Source organism: Schistocerca nitens, chromosome 5 (genome assembly GCF_023898315.1).
Source record: "Schistocerca nitens isolate TAMUIC-IGC-003100 chromosome 5, iqSchNite1.1, whole genome shotgun sequence".
In the NCBI taxonomy this organism is placed as follows: domain Eukaryota; kingdom Metazoa; phylum Arthropoda; class Insecta; order Orthoptera; family Acrididae; genus Schistocerca; species Schistocerca nitens.
This window is the reverse complement of record NC_064618.1, coordinates 99,122,958-99,140,458: the sequence shown is the minus strand read 5'-3', so window position 1 is coordinate 99,140,458 and position 17,501 is coordinate 99,122,958. Positions and strand designations below refer to the sequence as shown.

At 41.0% G+C, this 17,501-nt stretch overlaps 1 protein-coding gene across 2 annotated transcripts in view; it reads left to right on the top strand.

Annotated features, from left to right (window-relative positions):
- The window catches only part of LOC126260185 (uncharacterized), a 424,295-nt gene that overhangs the window by 139,405 nt on the left and 267,389 nt on the right, over positions 1-17,501 (top strand). Inside the window, exon 5 of one of the 2 annotated variants that reach the window (XM_049957459.1) lies at positions 4,538-5,475. The exons of the other annotated variant lie outside the window; for it this stretch is intronic. Within the exon in view, the coding sequence (XP_049813416.1) occupies positions 4,538-5,051 (514 nt within the window). The 3' untranslated portion in view covers positions 5,052-5,475. Of the gene's footprint in view, positions 1-4,537; positions 5,476-17,501 lie in introns of those variants that run through there. 2 annotated transcript variants of the gene reach the window in all.

Below are 17,501 nucleotides of genomic sequence, written 5' to 3'. Positions count from 1 at the left end.
GTAAAAAAAAAAAAATGGGGGTTCCCATTTTAGAAAAACGCAGTTGATATCCGTTTGACCTATGACAGCGCTATCTAGCGGGCCAACCATAGTGCCATCTGGTTTCCCCCTTCAAGCTAGACTAGTTTCGTTCTTTGTAATTTTTTCATTTGATGCTTACTTCTTGAGATGTTTGGCCAGGTCATGATCAGTGGACTACCCTGTATAATTTTGGATGGAGAGTCAGTTATAGAGAGATAGAAGTATCTTCAAGTATGACCCAGGGAAGTGTGTTGGGACCCTTGCTGTTCATGTTTTGTGTTGATGACCTGGCAGACACTATCAATTCAGTAATGTTAGACATTTTGTTTATGACGCAGTTTCCTATAAAAAAAAAAGTGCTGTGTGACAAAGCAGCATAAACTGCCATTCATATCTTGATAAAATTTCATTGTGGTGCAAAGACTGGCAACTTGCAGTGAATGTTCATAAATGTGAAATTGTTTACTTCATAAAACAAAAAAACATGGTCCATATTCTGTAACTAAAATATCACTTAGTCACTGTTGAAACAAACCAACCTATACCAATATTTGGGTGTAATTATTTGTGGGGTTATAAAAATGAATGTTCATCTTCAAATTTTTGTGTCTCATCCATTAAATTTCAGGAGTGCAGCAGCATAAACCCTATTTCTTCTTCCACAGGGTGAACCAGAACTCCACCAACAAAGTTTCAAATGGTTCAAAATGAGGAAAGAATGTCTAGTAAACATGTGGTCCAAAATGCATATCTTAAGAGGTATGAGCACTTGTTTAGCTTTGAACTTATGAAACACATCTCTTGTGCTGTGAGTCCTTTGCTTTCTATGTTTTTGGAGGAGGTAGTATGGACAAAAATAGGAAAAAATTCCAGTAAATATGGGCTCTGTAATGCATGCTTAGGGAGCTATGAGCACTTGTTTAGTGGAACAGATGTGTTTCACAGTAGCAAAGATGAACAAGTGCTCATAGTTCTTAAGGTATGCACTGTAGAGCACATGCTTACTGAACTGTTTTTTCTTGTTTTGGTCCATACTACCACCTCTTTAAAGTTTCTTCGTGGAGTTCTAGTCCACCCTGTATTGAAGCTACAGCACTTGCTCCATCCTTTTAAACCCACAGACCATGCCACTGTGCACCAACCACAGATAGAGAGACATTGATTGGCAGCAAAGATCAGTTGAGCCTATAGTGACATGGTCAGCCCATGATGAGATATCAGTGAGCTGTACTGTAGTGATGTATTTGGAAGTGTATTAAAGGAAGTGCTGGATTTCATGATTTGTGCAGGCTGTAACTGCTATACCTCTTATTTAAATTCTTTGCCAAACAAGATTCAGCTGCTGTTTTCACCACTGAGTCCCAAAAAAATTAATCCAACACTACGACTTTGACATTTTCATACTTCATAAGGTGACCATATAAATGCACTGCTCTGCCACAGTCAATTTATTGGGCTATGAGGTACAGGTGTACCTACAATATTCTGTCCATCTAACATGGACTGTGGGTGTATCTACAATATTCTGTGCATCTTTCATGAACTCTGAGTCATCTGTGTGACATGCAAAAGGCCACATGGACAGGAAATCTTGTAAACCCCAACCTTACAGAGCATCAAGTTATTTTTAACAGAATCCAGAAGTGCTGTTGTCTTCAGTGGAAGGTGAAAAATCAATTTGTGTTTGCTGAGGATCTGGCCTATTTTCCCATATATGGCACAAGAAGGAAGAGATTAGTGTCTAACATTCCATTGACAACTAGGTCATTGGAGATGGAGTACAAACTCAGATTAGGGAACGATGAGGAAGGAATCGTCTGTGCCCATTCAAAGGAATCATCCTGGCATTTGCCTGATGCACTTTAGCAAAATCAGTGAAAACCTAAATCAGGATGACCAAAGACAGGTTTTAACCATCTTTCTCCCAAATGCTAGTCCAGTGTGCTAACCACTGTGCCATGTCGCTCTGTTTTTATGGCAGGAAAGCCATGGATTTAAATCTCTGTATGTCTTTTTTCTTGTTTGTCATGTCCACCTTAGGTTTTATTTGTAGTACCTTATGTGCTTGTTGTGGAGAACACCAATTTATTTCGAAAACTCATGTTAAGTATAGAAGTTCATCCTGCAGTCTGTTCTCATCAGCAATTTTATGTGCTCTGTGGGGACCAAAGTTCTGAGGACATTCTTCATCCAGGACTATTCGCATATAAAATAAATCTGTGACTTTGTTTCTAATGAAGTGCATGTGTCAAGGTGACACCATCTTTGTGATTGCTTACAAATTGCTTGTGTGTCCCATCCTAGAATATAGCTGATATATTTGGGATCCATAACAAACACAACACTGCAGAAAGGAAGTAAATCCAGGTATACAAATTAATAGAAATGTATGCAAATGAAAAGTGAAGATGAGCTACAAAAAAGCAATGAATACATTATCTCAGTTAGGTAAAACAGAATAGCAGGCTTCCAACTTCAGTTTTTGAGGATGTAACATAAGCTATGACATGGGTATGTGGAATGATAATCAAAATATTACAGAACAAAGTACAAAAGGAAACAAAATTAAAATTTTATAAAATACATAATGGATATTAATGGAAAGAGTGAAGAAAGTAAAACATTATGGAAACATTACCTACAAAGGATGAGCACATAGATAATCCCACATCTGCCCATGCTGTACCAGCCAAGAGGAAGAAGGGGTGTAGGAAGACCCGAAATGAGCTGGCAGTGAAAAGTGAAGATGGAATAGGCGTAAGTGCCTAAGTTTTATAGTGCAGAAGAAGAACAAGAACAAATACAACTGATTTGCAACATTCTGAGTGCACACAGAGAAGGACAGCACAAGTATTTGACTCACAGATGAGCATAACAAAAATGTCGCACATTTGCAGACTATCCCGCAAAAGGGTACTTGTGAGAAATCTAGGAATATACTATCCTCCTAGTGAGTCACTCCCACAGGGCCAGTAAAGACAATATTAGACTAATTAAATCACACACACACACACACACACACACACACACACACACACACACACACACACACACACACACACACACAAAATCAGCATTTATGAAGCTATTCTGCCTGAACTCTGTATGCAGATGTAACAGGGAAAACCGCAAATATTCCCACAGTGAAGACGTGTAGTATTAAGTCAGAAGTGTAAACTGAAAGGTGGAAGGAATATGTATAAAGGGGCTATACAAGGGCAATTATCTTGAAGATAATGTTGCGGAAATGGAGGAGTAAGTAGATGAAGATGATATTTTTAGACGGATTTGAGAGAGCACCGAAACACACAAGTCAAAACAAGGCCCCCAGAGTAGATGACATTCCCCCTGAATTATTGAGATTTTTGGGAGAGCCACACATATAAAAATTATTCCACATGTTATACAAGATATATTAAACAGACAAAATGCCCTCAGACATCAAGAAGAATGATTGAATCCAATTCCAAAAGCTTGCAAAATACGACTCTTTTCTCCTAGCCTTGTCCTGTGTCTTCACAGGATTAGCATGTTAGTCCGGATTTAGTGACCTAAGTTTCTGAGATGTCAAGGAATAATCAATTTGGTAATGGATAGAAGAAGGGGTGGTGAAGGGTAAAACTTGTAGAGGGAGATCAAGGCTTCAGTACAGTAAGCAAGTTCAAATCGATTTAAACTGCAGTAGTTATGCAGAGATGGAGGATGGATGGACAAACATTTGAAGCTGCAGCAAACCGATCTTCACACTGAAAACCAGCAGTAACAACAACAGCAACAATAACATCAACAACACATCTGGTTCCAAAAGTTCATAGCTGTGCAACATATTGTACAAAACAGCTTTAATGATGCTGTAGCATGTATTCAATATGAAACTATAAATGAAAGAAAGCTATAGAGATATGTGTTATTTGGTGTAATTTCATTTGTATTATAAGAGAATATCCTCAAGCACCCAAAAGGAAGATATAGATCTGATTGAATCATTGTACAACACTCACCATATTGAAGCTGATGCAGGTAATAAATAGAATTGGACCCTCAGAGGTTAATGGCTGTGTATATATCAATTTGGTGTGTTGGGTCAGTAACCTTTTAATTCTATTAGTCATGTGTTGTAATAAAAAATAGCTGAAATATTATACTTGAATTTTTAAATAAAGCCTTTCTTATTTACCTAAAGGAAAGCCGTTTCCTTGCAAGAGGGAAAATGTTTCATCATTGATCATAACTAACAGCTACGAATTTTTTCTATGAATAGTTAACATAAATTTTTAGTAAACCCATTATTGTAAGGTGCTAAACAGTTAACTGTGGGTTTAATTTATTTACTTAACACAGTAACAATATAAAGCACTGAAGTAAAGGAATTTGAAAGACTTATATTCTTGCTTCTGTCATGTTTAGATACATAGCTGAGGCCATCAAAGTAATGTTGCTGAGAGCATTACATTGTTGCACTCATTTGTCTGTCTCACAAAGTTTAGCAACACATAAGTATTACTGCATTTTCCAGGATGATCTCTGGAACTTCACCACTGGTAGTGGACAATTCACATTTCTTGAAGTTAAATGAAGAAGAAGGCACATACTCCAGGAGGACAACATACATTCATCCACGCGTAGACAGGCCAGTCAGTAAATTTGCTCTCCCTCGAGCTGAAGAGGTTAAACAAGAACCTCCAGACTGCACAAGTGACTCTGAAAATGAGAATTCATCTCCATTGTCAGCAGATAATATGTGGGACAGTAAAAAGGTGAATGAAGGCTCTGAGTTTGTCTGTGGTCACTGCAATGAAAAGTTTTCTGTTTGGAGAAATCTAGATGTTCATTTTCAAATGTGCCATCGTTCATCCCAGATGAGCTCACGAAAGTGGTACAGTGATGGTCTGCCAGAAGACTCATATGTGCAAGTATTTCACTGTATGGTGTGTGATCGATCTTTCCTCCATACAGCACAGCACTTTATGAAACATATGAAGTCTCATGAAAGTGCTGCCACAGCACTTCTTGACCATGATTACTGCTGAAGAGTAATGCATATCAATGAAGACTGTTCATTTTGTACATTTTAGTGGCTGAAGTTAAATGTTACACTCCCCAAGAGAGACAACGCATCACTACCACAGGAGAAATGATTTACACCATCCATTGGTCAGACTTAGGGTGGAACAGAAAAGAGCGAGCTATGCAGCAATGAAGATGTTTGTAAAGAATTCAACAGATTGTAAAATTTTCAAACACAAAGTTAAATCATACCTGTCTGACAACTTTATAGATTAATTTCTGAATCTGTAGTAACATAATTGAGTGTTTAAGAGAGGAATACATTTAATAGTTAAGTTTTAATAACTATATACATGCACTGTGTTGAAATCACCTAATGATAACATGTTTATAAGTTGAAACTGGCAATGATATCACTTGAATGATCTCAACCGAAATATGTAATAAAACATTTCATAAGACAGTCACAGTTTTTTGCTCTGGCTGTATGCCTAGTCCATGTGAGCTTATGACCATAAGCAGAAAATTACAGTGACTAGTTACCTAAGTTTCTTGATGCTTAAGTGCTCACTCTCTCATGGGGAGAATTGAAGTTTGTAAAATAACAATGCTTTTAAAGCATTATATTTTCATATTCAGTTGCAGTCATATGAACTAAAAATTGCAAAATGAAGAATTGCACACAATACTGACATTAAATTTAATGTCACAGGCAAGGTATGTGGTAATACATAAAGATTATTGAGCTCTACATGACCCTCACTTTATCAATTCAGTTCAGTGGGAAACCTTCACAAATTGGTTCAGACCCTAATAATGTCATGACACAGAACCAAAGAGGGTAGGGGTCCACCACAAACAATCAATAATGATTTCTTGATGGTGGTGATTAGCAAACAATCAACCAGTTATATGTCAGACACTTTCATGGGCAGCATATTATCCAAACATATGGAGATTCTTCACCAAATGTGTCCAGATCTTGTCTTGCTGAAAGTGAATAGAACTGGAAACAATTAGTCAGTAACTTTTTAGCCAAAGTCATCTAGCAGCCACCGATGCTTTGTAGACTCTCATACAAACTATGTGAAGCTGCATGAAGGAGATGGGATTGCATACTGTATTCAAACACCAGTCTTGGCATTTGTTCACTGTCATCACAATTGCAGGAATTAACATTTATAGGGCCATTGGCCTACAACAAGCTGTAGGAGGGCTCATTTGAAACTACATTTTGCATCTCAAAGGAGTGTTCATATGGCCATGGCAATCACAAGCACCAAACAGTTGTCACATACTGTTCTATGTAACCATTGCATTGACAGAGCAGTACAGTCTATTATGGCCATGAAGATAGACATCCTGAGCTGTGGTCCAGTACCTACACATCTTTGTGTACAACCCAGTTATTTCATACATGAATCACAGTTGTAGCAACATTCCCTGTATGGGCTGAAATATCACACTACGACAAACCAGCTTCACACAGTGGCCTTCCTGTCCTTTTTCAACTGACTTACTTGGTCTGTGATATCACTGAGACATATTGGCAGTTGCTTTCATGTTTCTTCGTGGCTTAAGTGTGACATAACAGTGACTTTTCTTGTGTGACAAGAGAGGGTGTTACTGGGCTTGTGTGTACACAAGCTCTTTGCAGTTTAATTCATTTATTTCTTCATTCATGTTCTACACATTCTGTGGTCTTGGTTCAATGGGATTATTATTTCTGGATGTTGCTGTTATCTGAAATGTTGGTATAAAATGAGAATTAAACTTGTAAATATTATAAATTGTTATTCAAAAGTATTTTTACTATGAAGTGAATGTATATTACTTGTCTGCCTGGGCAACATTGGTTTGTAGTATAATGTGATTTAAAGATTTGTCAGACATCTAATAGGTTTCTAGTGCCATCTTTGGCTGATAGTGATAACGACCCTGAACCATCTCCAGTTGTTAGCCCTGCACTGGGAAATGCCTCTCACCTTGCGAGGTCCAAGCATTTACAGAGCATGAGAGTATTGGTAGCTGGGGGCTCCAACATTAAGCACATGATGGAGCCCACTAAGGAAACAGCTGCCAAGAAGGGCAAGAAATCCAGTATGTACTTTCTTCACATACCAGGAGTAGTCATCTTGCATGATGAACAGGTCCTTCTGGGTGCCATGAAGAGCACAGGGTATAGTCCGCTGTAGATGGTTGCTGATGTTGCTTGGGATCACAAGGGTGTCTCTTTTGTTGCTGGTGGCTGTCTGAAGAAATAAAGACAGTCTGTTTTGCCCGCAAAGTGGAGGAGGAGCTCACCATTCATTCCACCATTGACAGTACCGATTGTGGACCTGTGTTACAGACACAACTGGAAGGTCTGAATCAGAGGTGCAGACAATATTTTCACTTTGTAGGCTGCAGATTCCCTGAGTTGCACCATAGGGTGGAAAGATGTTAGGATCAGTGTAATATAGATACGGTGCTGTTACACAAAGGAGACAGGTGCATTGGTAGCAGGGGCTGTGTGGAATGGTTCTTTTAGGTTACAGGGTCTCAGATAAGTATAACTGGGGATTCAGTCTCCAGGGATGGAGGTCAGACACAGATTGAGGCTAGAAGTAGAAAACATCAGTCTTATAGTTACAAATTCTCATAGCTGTGTTGGGATATAACCACAACTTCAAGTGCCCATTGACAGCTGAAGCAAAAATTGTATAAGTACTAAAAGCTGACTAAAGATAGAGACAAGTTTCATCGAAGTTTTTAGTGAGGACCTAATATGTTCAGAAAAGGTAGGCTAAATTCCGTTGTCAGTGGCATGTTTGTTGCTGTAAGAAGTAGTTTATCTTGTAGTGAAATTGAAGCACGGGTTGAAGTTATACTCAGCATTTGAAATAAATTAATAAATGATTCCTTTTGGTATTTTGATCAGGAGTTCAGGAGCTAACATGAAGTGTAAATGGTTGTGACATTGCACTAGACCTCTTAGTGACAATCAATCCTAAGCAAATAAAGAACATTCTGATGATACAGGGATTAGTGACCATGAGAGACCGAATACCATAACACCAAAACCCACCAAAACTAATAAACTAAATAAAAATATTTATTTAAAAAGGCAAATAAGAATTACTGGATGCTTTCCTAAGAGACAGCCTCCATTACTTCTAAATCCATTTTGTAAATGTAGACCAGATGTGACATCTATTCAAAGAAATACATTTGACGGAAACTGATAGGATGCTGTTGTGGAAACAGTGAAAAACAAGCCAGTTTTAAAAGACACAAAATCTCCACAGTTCTAAAAACAAAGCAAAATCTCCATGACTGTCAATGCTTTGCAGAAGCTCAAAACTTAGAGCAAACTGTAATGCAAGACACTTGTAACAGTTTCCACAAACTATGTCTCAAAATCTGGCAGAACTCCAAAGAGATTCTGGTTGTATGTAAAGTATATGTGCAGCAAAAGACAATCAATGCTTTCACTGCACTCCACTAAAGCAGAGTTACTAAAGACAGTTTTCCAAAATTCCTTCAACAAAGAATAAATATTCCAGTATCCTAATCAAGAACAGTTACCAACTGGAGCTACTTATGAAGTCACTGAAGGGAAACAAGTCGTACCATTCAGATTGCGTATAAATTAGGTTCCTTTCAGAGTATTCCGATGAAATAGCTCCATTTTTAGCAGTCATATACAACTGTTCACTTGACAAAATGTCTGTAACTAAAGACTGGAAAGTTGCACAGGTCACAACAATATACAAGGAAGGAAATAGAAGTAATGTACTGACTTAATAGATTCATATTATTGACATTGACTTGCAGCAAGGTTTTAGAATGTGAACTGTGTTGCAGCATCATGCAATACTTGGAAAGAAAGTCTATTATCACATAATCAGCAGGCATTCAGAAAATATGTGTTTGTGAAACACAACTGGCTCTCTATTCACATGAAGAAAGAAATGCTATTGACAGGGGACCTCAGGTAGAGTCCATATTTCTAGATTTACTGAAGGAATTTGATACTGTTCTTCACAAGTGATTTCTGACACAATTATGTGCATGCAAAGTACTGTCTCAGCTGTGCGACTGCATTCCTAATTGATAGGAAATCGTGAAACTGAAGTTATGTCTGGGGTTATCCAAGAAAGCGTTATAGGTGCTCTTCTGCTCTTGATTTCATCATCATAATTCAGGTTACTGATTGCTGAGTGTCATAACCTCGTATCTTCATTCATTTCTTAAGTAATTAAATCTTCAGATGGGGATTTCCATTCACAGTGATCTTCAGCTTTCTTAATATAATTTGAAGATGTAGACCAGTAATCTTCTTCATTTGATCTAACCATCTATGTACTGCTCTTCCTCATGGGCTTCTGCCTTTGATTTCGCCTTGCAAGATGGTCTTTTCTAAATGATTCCTTTCTCTTCTCAAAATGTGCCCAAGGGTCTCGAAGTATATCTTTTGCTGACACACAAAGATTAACTTCTTGTGATGCTAAAATCATCGATAATGAAAGCATTGGTTCTTCTTTCTGACCACGGTATGCATAACATCTGCCACCAACACCACATCTCGAAGGCATCAATTCGGCTCTTCTCACTAGGTTTTACAGTCCAGATCTTGCAGCCATACAAGAACACCAGTGATTCCATGAAGTGTTTGACATTTTGGATGCTGCATGCTTCTGCCAGGCCATAGTGAGTTTAACCATCATGGCTCTACCCAGGATGATTTGTCGTGGTTTTTCTTTATCATACTTTTCTGTGTCATTGACCAGATACCCTGGACAAACACCATCATATACTGTCTCCAGATCCTTTAAGTATCCTGGAAGTTGAATTTCAAATAAACCTTGGCAATTAATAATCATTAGTTGTGTTTTTTTTTCATGTTTATCTCTTGACAGAAACTTAAAATTGCAGTCTTTACTCTGGAGACTAGATCACTAAGGTTTTATCACTTCTTGCACTAAGAATAGTGTCATCTGCACAGTGTAGGTTGTTGATTTTTCAGTCATGAATTGAAATTCGACCATCCCTGCAAACCACTATGTGTTTTGGAATCTCAAACTCATTGTTCACATGCCACAACTTGTCCGATATGACACAGTCAAACGGCTTGTTTAACGTAGTAAACAAATGAAGGCAAGGACATAGTGGCGGTAGGCATTTATTAAACAACAGACCAATGAGACAATTGATACTGCTTATTTCTAACAATCTTTTCTTTTACAGACCGACTAGCTGACAATCTCGACACTGCCCAGGTACTCATTTTGTTAATTTTCCATTAGAAACAAAACCTTACATGTACTCGCTTGGTAGACTCGGTGTCGGATGATCCTGGACAGTTTCTGTACATTTAACAAAACTGCTTTACCTGTCTACAATGCGATTTTGCAAACGTCACTCTGGCAATGCCTGTTTGTAGCTCTATATATGGTTATTGTCTTTGTCTACAGCAGTTTGCTCTTCACAGTTAAAATCTGTTAAAAATGCTACCAGTTATCAGAGGTACCCTTAAGTTGACTCAATTGTAGGAGTGTCTTTGAAGTAAAGAATAAATGTATTATAACTTCATGCTTGATGGTGCAGTTCTTCATGCATCTCACTGTTTATGGTGTCATAACTTCTGAATGGTGTTAGGTAGGTGGTTATTACCTTAACAGTGATTGTTGTCTGACAGCAAGAAATATGTGTGCCATGTTTGTTTGAAATCGCTCCAGTAGTTTAGAAGGAGATGTGGAACATACATAAATTCATTTTTGTAATATGTATGGATTAAACAACACAAGTGCTACCTACAACTCCTCCGCAGAAAAGAAAGCACATTGAATGTAGAAACTTGTTATAAAACATAGTTCTTCTACAGCAGTCCTCTCTCTAGAGACTTTTTTCACTCCCTGCAACGCTATTTGAAATCAACCAAATTAAAATGTGTGCACTATACGTACTGTTTGAAAAATCACTTGGTTGCTGGATTCATTACTTCGAACTGGCAGAAATTGGAAGACTACAGGTGGCAAATGCTTTGCATATGATCACTGCCATTAATAATGATAATAATAATAGTAATAATACAATGTAGGCCCCACCTCAGTGGACTAGCCATTACCTAGTGTGGTCACAATAAATGTTGCATATTGATTTATTGTCAGTACTGGACGTAATAGGAAACAGAACTGGTTTTGTTCTGTCAGGTACAGTCATAAGAAAATGAAAATAAGGAAGATAAACAAATTTCCACTTGGTAAGCACAAAAAATGAAGCCTTACAAAAGATTGCACTGCAACACTGCTGTATCTTTTCGCTGTCATCTTGCGTAACGCATTGTTTATGAATCAGTTGGCCCTCCTTGTAACGGGAGTCACTTTTGATTGCAGTTGGTTGTCCAGATAAGCCTGTGGGATATTGCTCCCTTCCTCAACAGCAGCCTCCATGTGGTCTCTGATGGGACAGGACAATGCCTAACCTCTCATTTTAGCATGAATGATGCATTTAGAGTGCAGTTGAGATCTGGAGAATATGGGGCCATTCCTTCCAACTTTTTGTATGCTCCACCCCCAAAAAAAGTTAAGTACAATGATAAAAGTGGTGGTCTACAATGCAGCTGGGATGTAAATGTTATCCTCATTTCTTCAACACATGAATATCGGTATTGTCAGAGTGGAGAATGACTCAGGTCTCATCACAAAAGAGCAGTGTGACCTGGTACTGCATAGTCCACAAAGACTAGTTTTTTGCCCATGTGACATGAGCTCTTCTCCGAACCCAGTTTAAAGGAGGAGCCTTGAGTGGTCTTCTGGCACTTAATTCCTGCTTGTGGAGCCCATTTTATATAATCTCTGTTGACACCTGCATCTTGTCACTCCCTCCCCAGGCAGCTTGCCACTCTTTGACGGGTTCGTGCTTGGCTACCATAGGGCCCCACCCTTTGCAGCATTCTTTCCATTCAGTGATGCATGTCTACCCTCTTGCTATTCTTTTTCCCCTCCCTTGAGGAACATGTCTGGGGTGTTATTGGGAATGTTCTGCATTCTGTCACTGACCTCAGAACAGTCCACCTTTGTTTATCATTTCCTTTTCTTTTCTTTTCTTTGTTTCCCTTTTCCTCTTGTTCCTCTGCTTCAGTGTTTAAGTTTCCTCTTTTTCTTCTTCCTCCCTGTGTGCTGCTGAAAGCCGGCCCACATGTCTGATGCATTACAGGTGACTGTGTAATGCGTAATTCCCAGCCCCGGGTCGACAGGTAGGGTTCGTACGTACCCCCTGGTACAAGCCAGGCTCAGGGAGGGGTGATTGCCTCAGCTGCAACCTTCCCAACTTGCTGATTGATCCCTCTGTCAGATGTCCGGGAGGCGTGACCTGAGGTGTGATCAGTCACCTAAGATGGGTGCACGCCCTTGTGAAGGGGCCCCAGTGGGAAGGAGCACACCATCGGAGATGCTGGAAATCATGGGGGATTTGCTCATGATGAGTCAATCATCTTCCCACTCAGTGTCTACAAAATGTAAACGTAATGGGGCTAATGATTCAATGACCCTTCCCGCTGCCCCACAGTTCCTTGTCATCTCATGTATTGAAGACGGTCAGTCCTTCACCACACTAAATCTGTTTATTATCTAGAAAGGTGTTGGTGTAATTGCCAGCCCTGTGAAATCCTGCTCTCGTTTATGGAATGGCACTTTGCTTTTGGAGACCTCTTCTGAGTCTCAAGCACAACAACTGCTTGCTGCCTCGCTTCTCCACGGTTACACTGTTCGTGTCGAGGCCCATAGAACTTTGAATTCTTCGCATGGTGTAATTTACACCAGGCTGCTTGACGATCTAACCAAGGCCAAAATCCAGTCTTACCTCTCTGATCAGGGTGTCATTGCCATCCATAGTGTTATGAAAAAGGTAGATTTCTCCTTAGTGCCCACCCACACTCTCTCTCTTTTGGTAGAGTGGTGCTTCCGTCCAAGATCAAAACAGGCCATGAAATCGTCACAGTCTGCCCGTGCATTCTGAACCCAATGCACTGCTACTAGTGTCATCATTTCAACCACTCTAGAATGTCTTGTCGACACCCAGCCACATGTGTCACCTGTGGTAGGGATGCACACAAGGACGGTTGTCCACCTCCTTCTCCCCACTGTATCAGCTGCAATGGCGGCCATGTCACCACCTCTCGTGATTGCCCCATGTATCTTGATGAGCAGGCTGTTCAAGGGATCCAGATAAAGGAAAAAGTGCCTTACCCAGTCGCTTCCAAGTTACTGGCTAGTTGCAAACCCGGTGTTCTCCCGTCTGATACTTATAGTTCTGTTCTTAATACCTCACACTCCATGAAGGATATGACCACGCAGACATGCAACCTCCAATTCATCTCTGAAGTTGTGAAATCGCTCAGTGTCAAGGTAGCATCGCCATTCCCCCATCCAGCTATGCAACAAGCCATCAAACTCTCGCCTCAAGGAGCTAATGCACCATCTACGTAACAGGTAGGGCAAAAAGGACGGAAGGAGTACTCCCGTGAAGACTTCCTCTGTCCCTCCAGCCAAATCACACCCGACTCTTCCTTTAAGCAGAAAGGCTCGAAGGAGTCCACCAGAGGCAAACGGTCTTCTCCTTCACCAACTCAAAGATCCTCTTCAATGGTGTCACCACATGAAACCTCAGCCTGGCCAGCCTCTGTATCACCGGTTCACACCAACAACCGTTTTTCAGTGTTGGACTCCACAAACCGACCGCACAAGCAAGCTGATGCTCCTGTGCACCGCATGGAGCAGGATCCTCCTGCTTCTGTGCCCTGTAGTAGCAGCTCTTTCCCGGCTGTCACTCGGCAGCCGCTGAGGTGATACCCCTACTTCTCTTCATGATGACTCTCCTCCAATGGAATGTTTGCAGCCTTCAGTCCCACAAAGAGGATTTACGGCTGCTTTTAGCATCACAGTGACCCCTTGTACTCTGCCTTCAGGAAACGAAATTGCGCCCTCATGACCGCTTTGAGCTTTCACATTTCTTACTGATTTGTTTTGACCTTCCGCCTGAGGTTGGCATTCCATCTCATGGGTGCATCATGCTGCTCATACAGGATGCTACTCTGTGACTTTAATGTGCATCATTCCCTTTGAGGTTCTCCCAGGACCTGTCAGAGAGGTGCCCTCTTGGCTGACCTTCTTAACCAACTTAACCTCTTCAGCCTTAACACCAGAGCACCCACTTTCCTTTCCGACTCCTCACACACCTATTCCCATTTGGACCTATCCTTGTGCACTGCCCAGCTTGCCCCTCGCCTTGAGTGGTCCGTTCTGACACCTACTCGAGCAACCATTTCCTGTGTGCTATCTACTTGCTGACTCCTACCCCATCTCTGTGCACGCCCAAATACCAGCTTCCTAAGGCTGACTGGCAGCTTTACTCCTCCCTGGCGGCCTTCAAAGAACAAGACTTCCCCAGTTGTGATGACCAGGTGGAATATCTCACAAGTGTTATCCTTGCTGCTGCAGAACCTTCCATTTCCTGCACTTCCTCTTTACCACATCGTGTCCCATTCCCTTGGTGGACTGAGGCATGCTGCAATGCAATTCACGCATGGAGACGTGCTTTCCACGTTTTTAACCGCCATCCTATGATGGCAAAGTGGATTCATTATAAACAGATACGTGCAAAGGGTCGAAGCGTTTTTGAGATAGCAAAAGAGCTAGCTCGATTTCATTCACTAGTTATTTTAACAGTTCCACTCCTTCCTCTGTCGCGTGGGCCAACCTAACAGTTCCACCCCTTCCTCTGTCGCGTGGGCCAACCTCTGACAGCTCTCTGGACCAAGATCCATTCCCCAATTTCCGGCCTGACAGTAGCTGATGATGTCATCGTTGACCCTGTTGCTATCTCCAACACCTTGTGCCGCCATGTTTCGGAAGTTTTGAGCTCTTCCCACTATCACACTGCCCTCCTCCATCTGAAACGAGCGGAGGAGGCTCGGGCGATACCATTCTCTTCCTGAAGCGTGAGTGCTACAATGCCACCTTTACCATAAAGGAGCTAGATCGTGCTCTCAGTTCATCACGATACTCCTTCCCAGGGCCAGACGCCATCCACTTTCAGATGTTGTGGCCCCTTTCTCTTGCGGGCAAGCACTTTCTGCTTAACATGAACAACCACATCTAGGCAGAGGGCACATTTCCTGGACGCTAGCGTGAAGCCATCGTCATACCCATACCCAAGCCCGATAAGGACAAAAACCTTCCCTCGAGCTACCGCCATATCTCTCTTACCAGCTGCGTTTGCAAGGTGATGGAAAGTATGATTCATGCCCGGCTGGTATGGTGGCTCGACTTTCGCAATTTACTGACGAATGCACAGTGTGGATTTCGAACGCGGCATTCTGCAGTTGACCATCTCGATACTTTGTCCACACGTCATGAATGGGTTTCTGCGGAAATCCCAGATTGTGCCCATGTTTCTCGATTTGGAGAAGGCCTACACCTACTGGAGAACTGATATCCTCCATACTCTTTACACGTGGGTCTCTGCCCTGTTTCCTTCAAGCATTTTTAAAAGACCGACTTTTTAAGGTGCGTGTGGGTTCTGCCTTATCGTCTACATCTACATCTACATGGCTACCCTGCAAATCACATTTAAGTGCCTGGTGGACGGTTCATCGAACCACCTTCACAATTCTCTATTATTACAATCTCGTATAGCCCGCGGAAAGAATGAACACCTATATCTTTCCGTACGAGCTCTGATTTCCCTTATTTTATAGTGGTGATCGTTCCTCCCTACGTAGGTAGGTGTCAACAAAATATTTTCACGTTCGGAGGAGAAAGTTGGTGATTAGAATTTCGTCTCAACGAAAAACGCCTTTCTTTTAATGATTTCCAGCCCAAATCCTGCATCATTTCTGTGACTCTCTCTCCCATATTTCGCGATAATACAAAACGTGCTGCCTTTCTTTGACCTTTTTCGATGTGCTCCGTCAGTCTTATCTGGTAAGGATCCCACACCGCGCTGCAGTATTCTAAAAGAGGATGAACAAGCGTTGTGTAAGCAGTCTCCTTAGTAGGTCTGTTACATTTTCTAAGTGTCCTGCCAATACAACGCAGTCTTTGTTTAGCCTTCCCCACAATATTTTTTATGTGTTCCTTCCAATTCAAGTTGTTCGTAATTGTAATACCTAGGTATTTAGTTGAATTTATGGCTTTTAGATTTATCGTGTAACCGAAGTTTAACGAGTTCCTTTCAGCACTCAAGCGGATGACCTCACACTTTTCGTTATTTAGGACCAAGTGCCACTTTTCGCGCTATTCAGATATTTTTTCTAAATCGTTTTGCAGTTTGTTTTGATCTTCTGATGACTTTGTTAGTCGATAAACGACAGCGTCATCTGCAAACAACCGAAGACGACTGCTCAGATTGTCTCCCAAATCGTTTATATAGATAAGAAACAGCAAAGGGCCTATAACACTACTTTGGGGAACGCCAGAAATCACTTCTGTTTTACTCAATGACTTTCCGTCAATTACTGCGAACTGTGACCTCTCTGACAGGAAATCACAAATCGTCACATAACTGAGACGATATTCCATAAGCACGCAATTTCAATACGAGCTGCTTGTGTGGTACAGTGTCAAAAGCCTTCCGGAAATCCAGAAACACGGAATCGATCTGAAATCCCTTGTCAGTAGCACTCAACACTTCATGTGAATAAAGAGCGAGTTGTGTTTCACAGGAACGATGTTTTCTAAACCCATGTTGACTGTGTGTCAATATTCCGTTTTCTTAGAGGTAATTCATAATGTTCGAACACAATATATGTTCTAAAATCCTGCTGCATATCGACGTGAACGATATGGGCCTATAATTTAGTGGATTACTCCTACTACCTCACTTGAATATTGGTGTGACCTGTGCAACAATCCAGTCTTTGGGTACCGTTACGGATCTTTCGTCGCACCAACGGTTGTATATGATTGTTAAGTATGGAGCTGATGCATCAGCACACTTCGAAAGGAACCTAATTGGTATACAGTCTGGACCAGAAGTCTTGCTTTTATTAAGTGATTTAAGTTGCTTCACTACTCTGAGGATATTTACTTCTACGGTACTCATGGTGGCAGCTCTTCTCGATTCATATGCTAGAATATCTACTTCTTCTTTTGTGAAGGCATTTCGGAAGGCTGTGTTTAGTAACTCTGCTGTGGCAGCACTGTCTTCGATAGTACCTCCATTGCTATCGCGCAGAAGGCATTTCTTACCGCTACCATACTTCACATACGACCAGAGTCTCTTTGGATTTTCTGCCAGGTTTCGAGACAAAGTTTCGTTGTGGAAACTGTTATAGGCGTCTCGCATTGAAGTCCGAACTAAATTTCGAGCTTCTGTAAAAGATCACCAATCTTGGGGATTTTGCGTCTGTTTAAATTTAGCATGTTTGTTTCGTTGTTTCTGCAACAGTGTTCTAACCCGTTTTGTGTACCAAGGAGTATCAGCTCCGT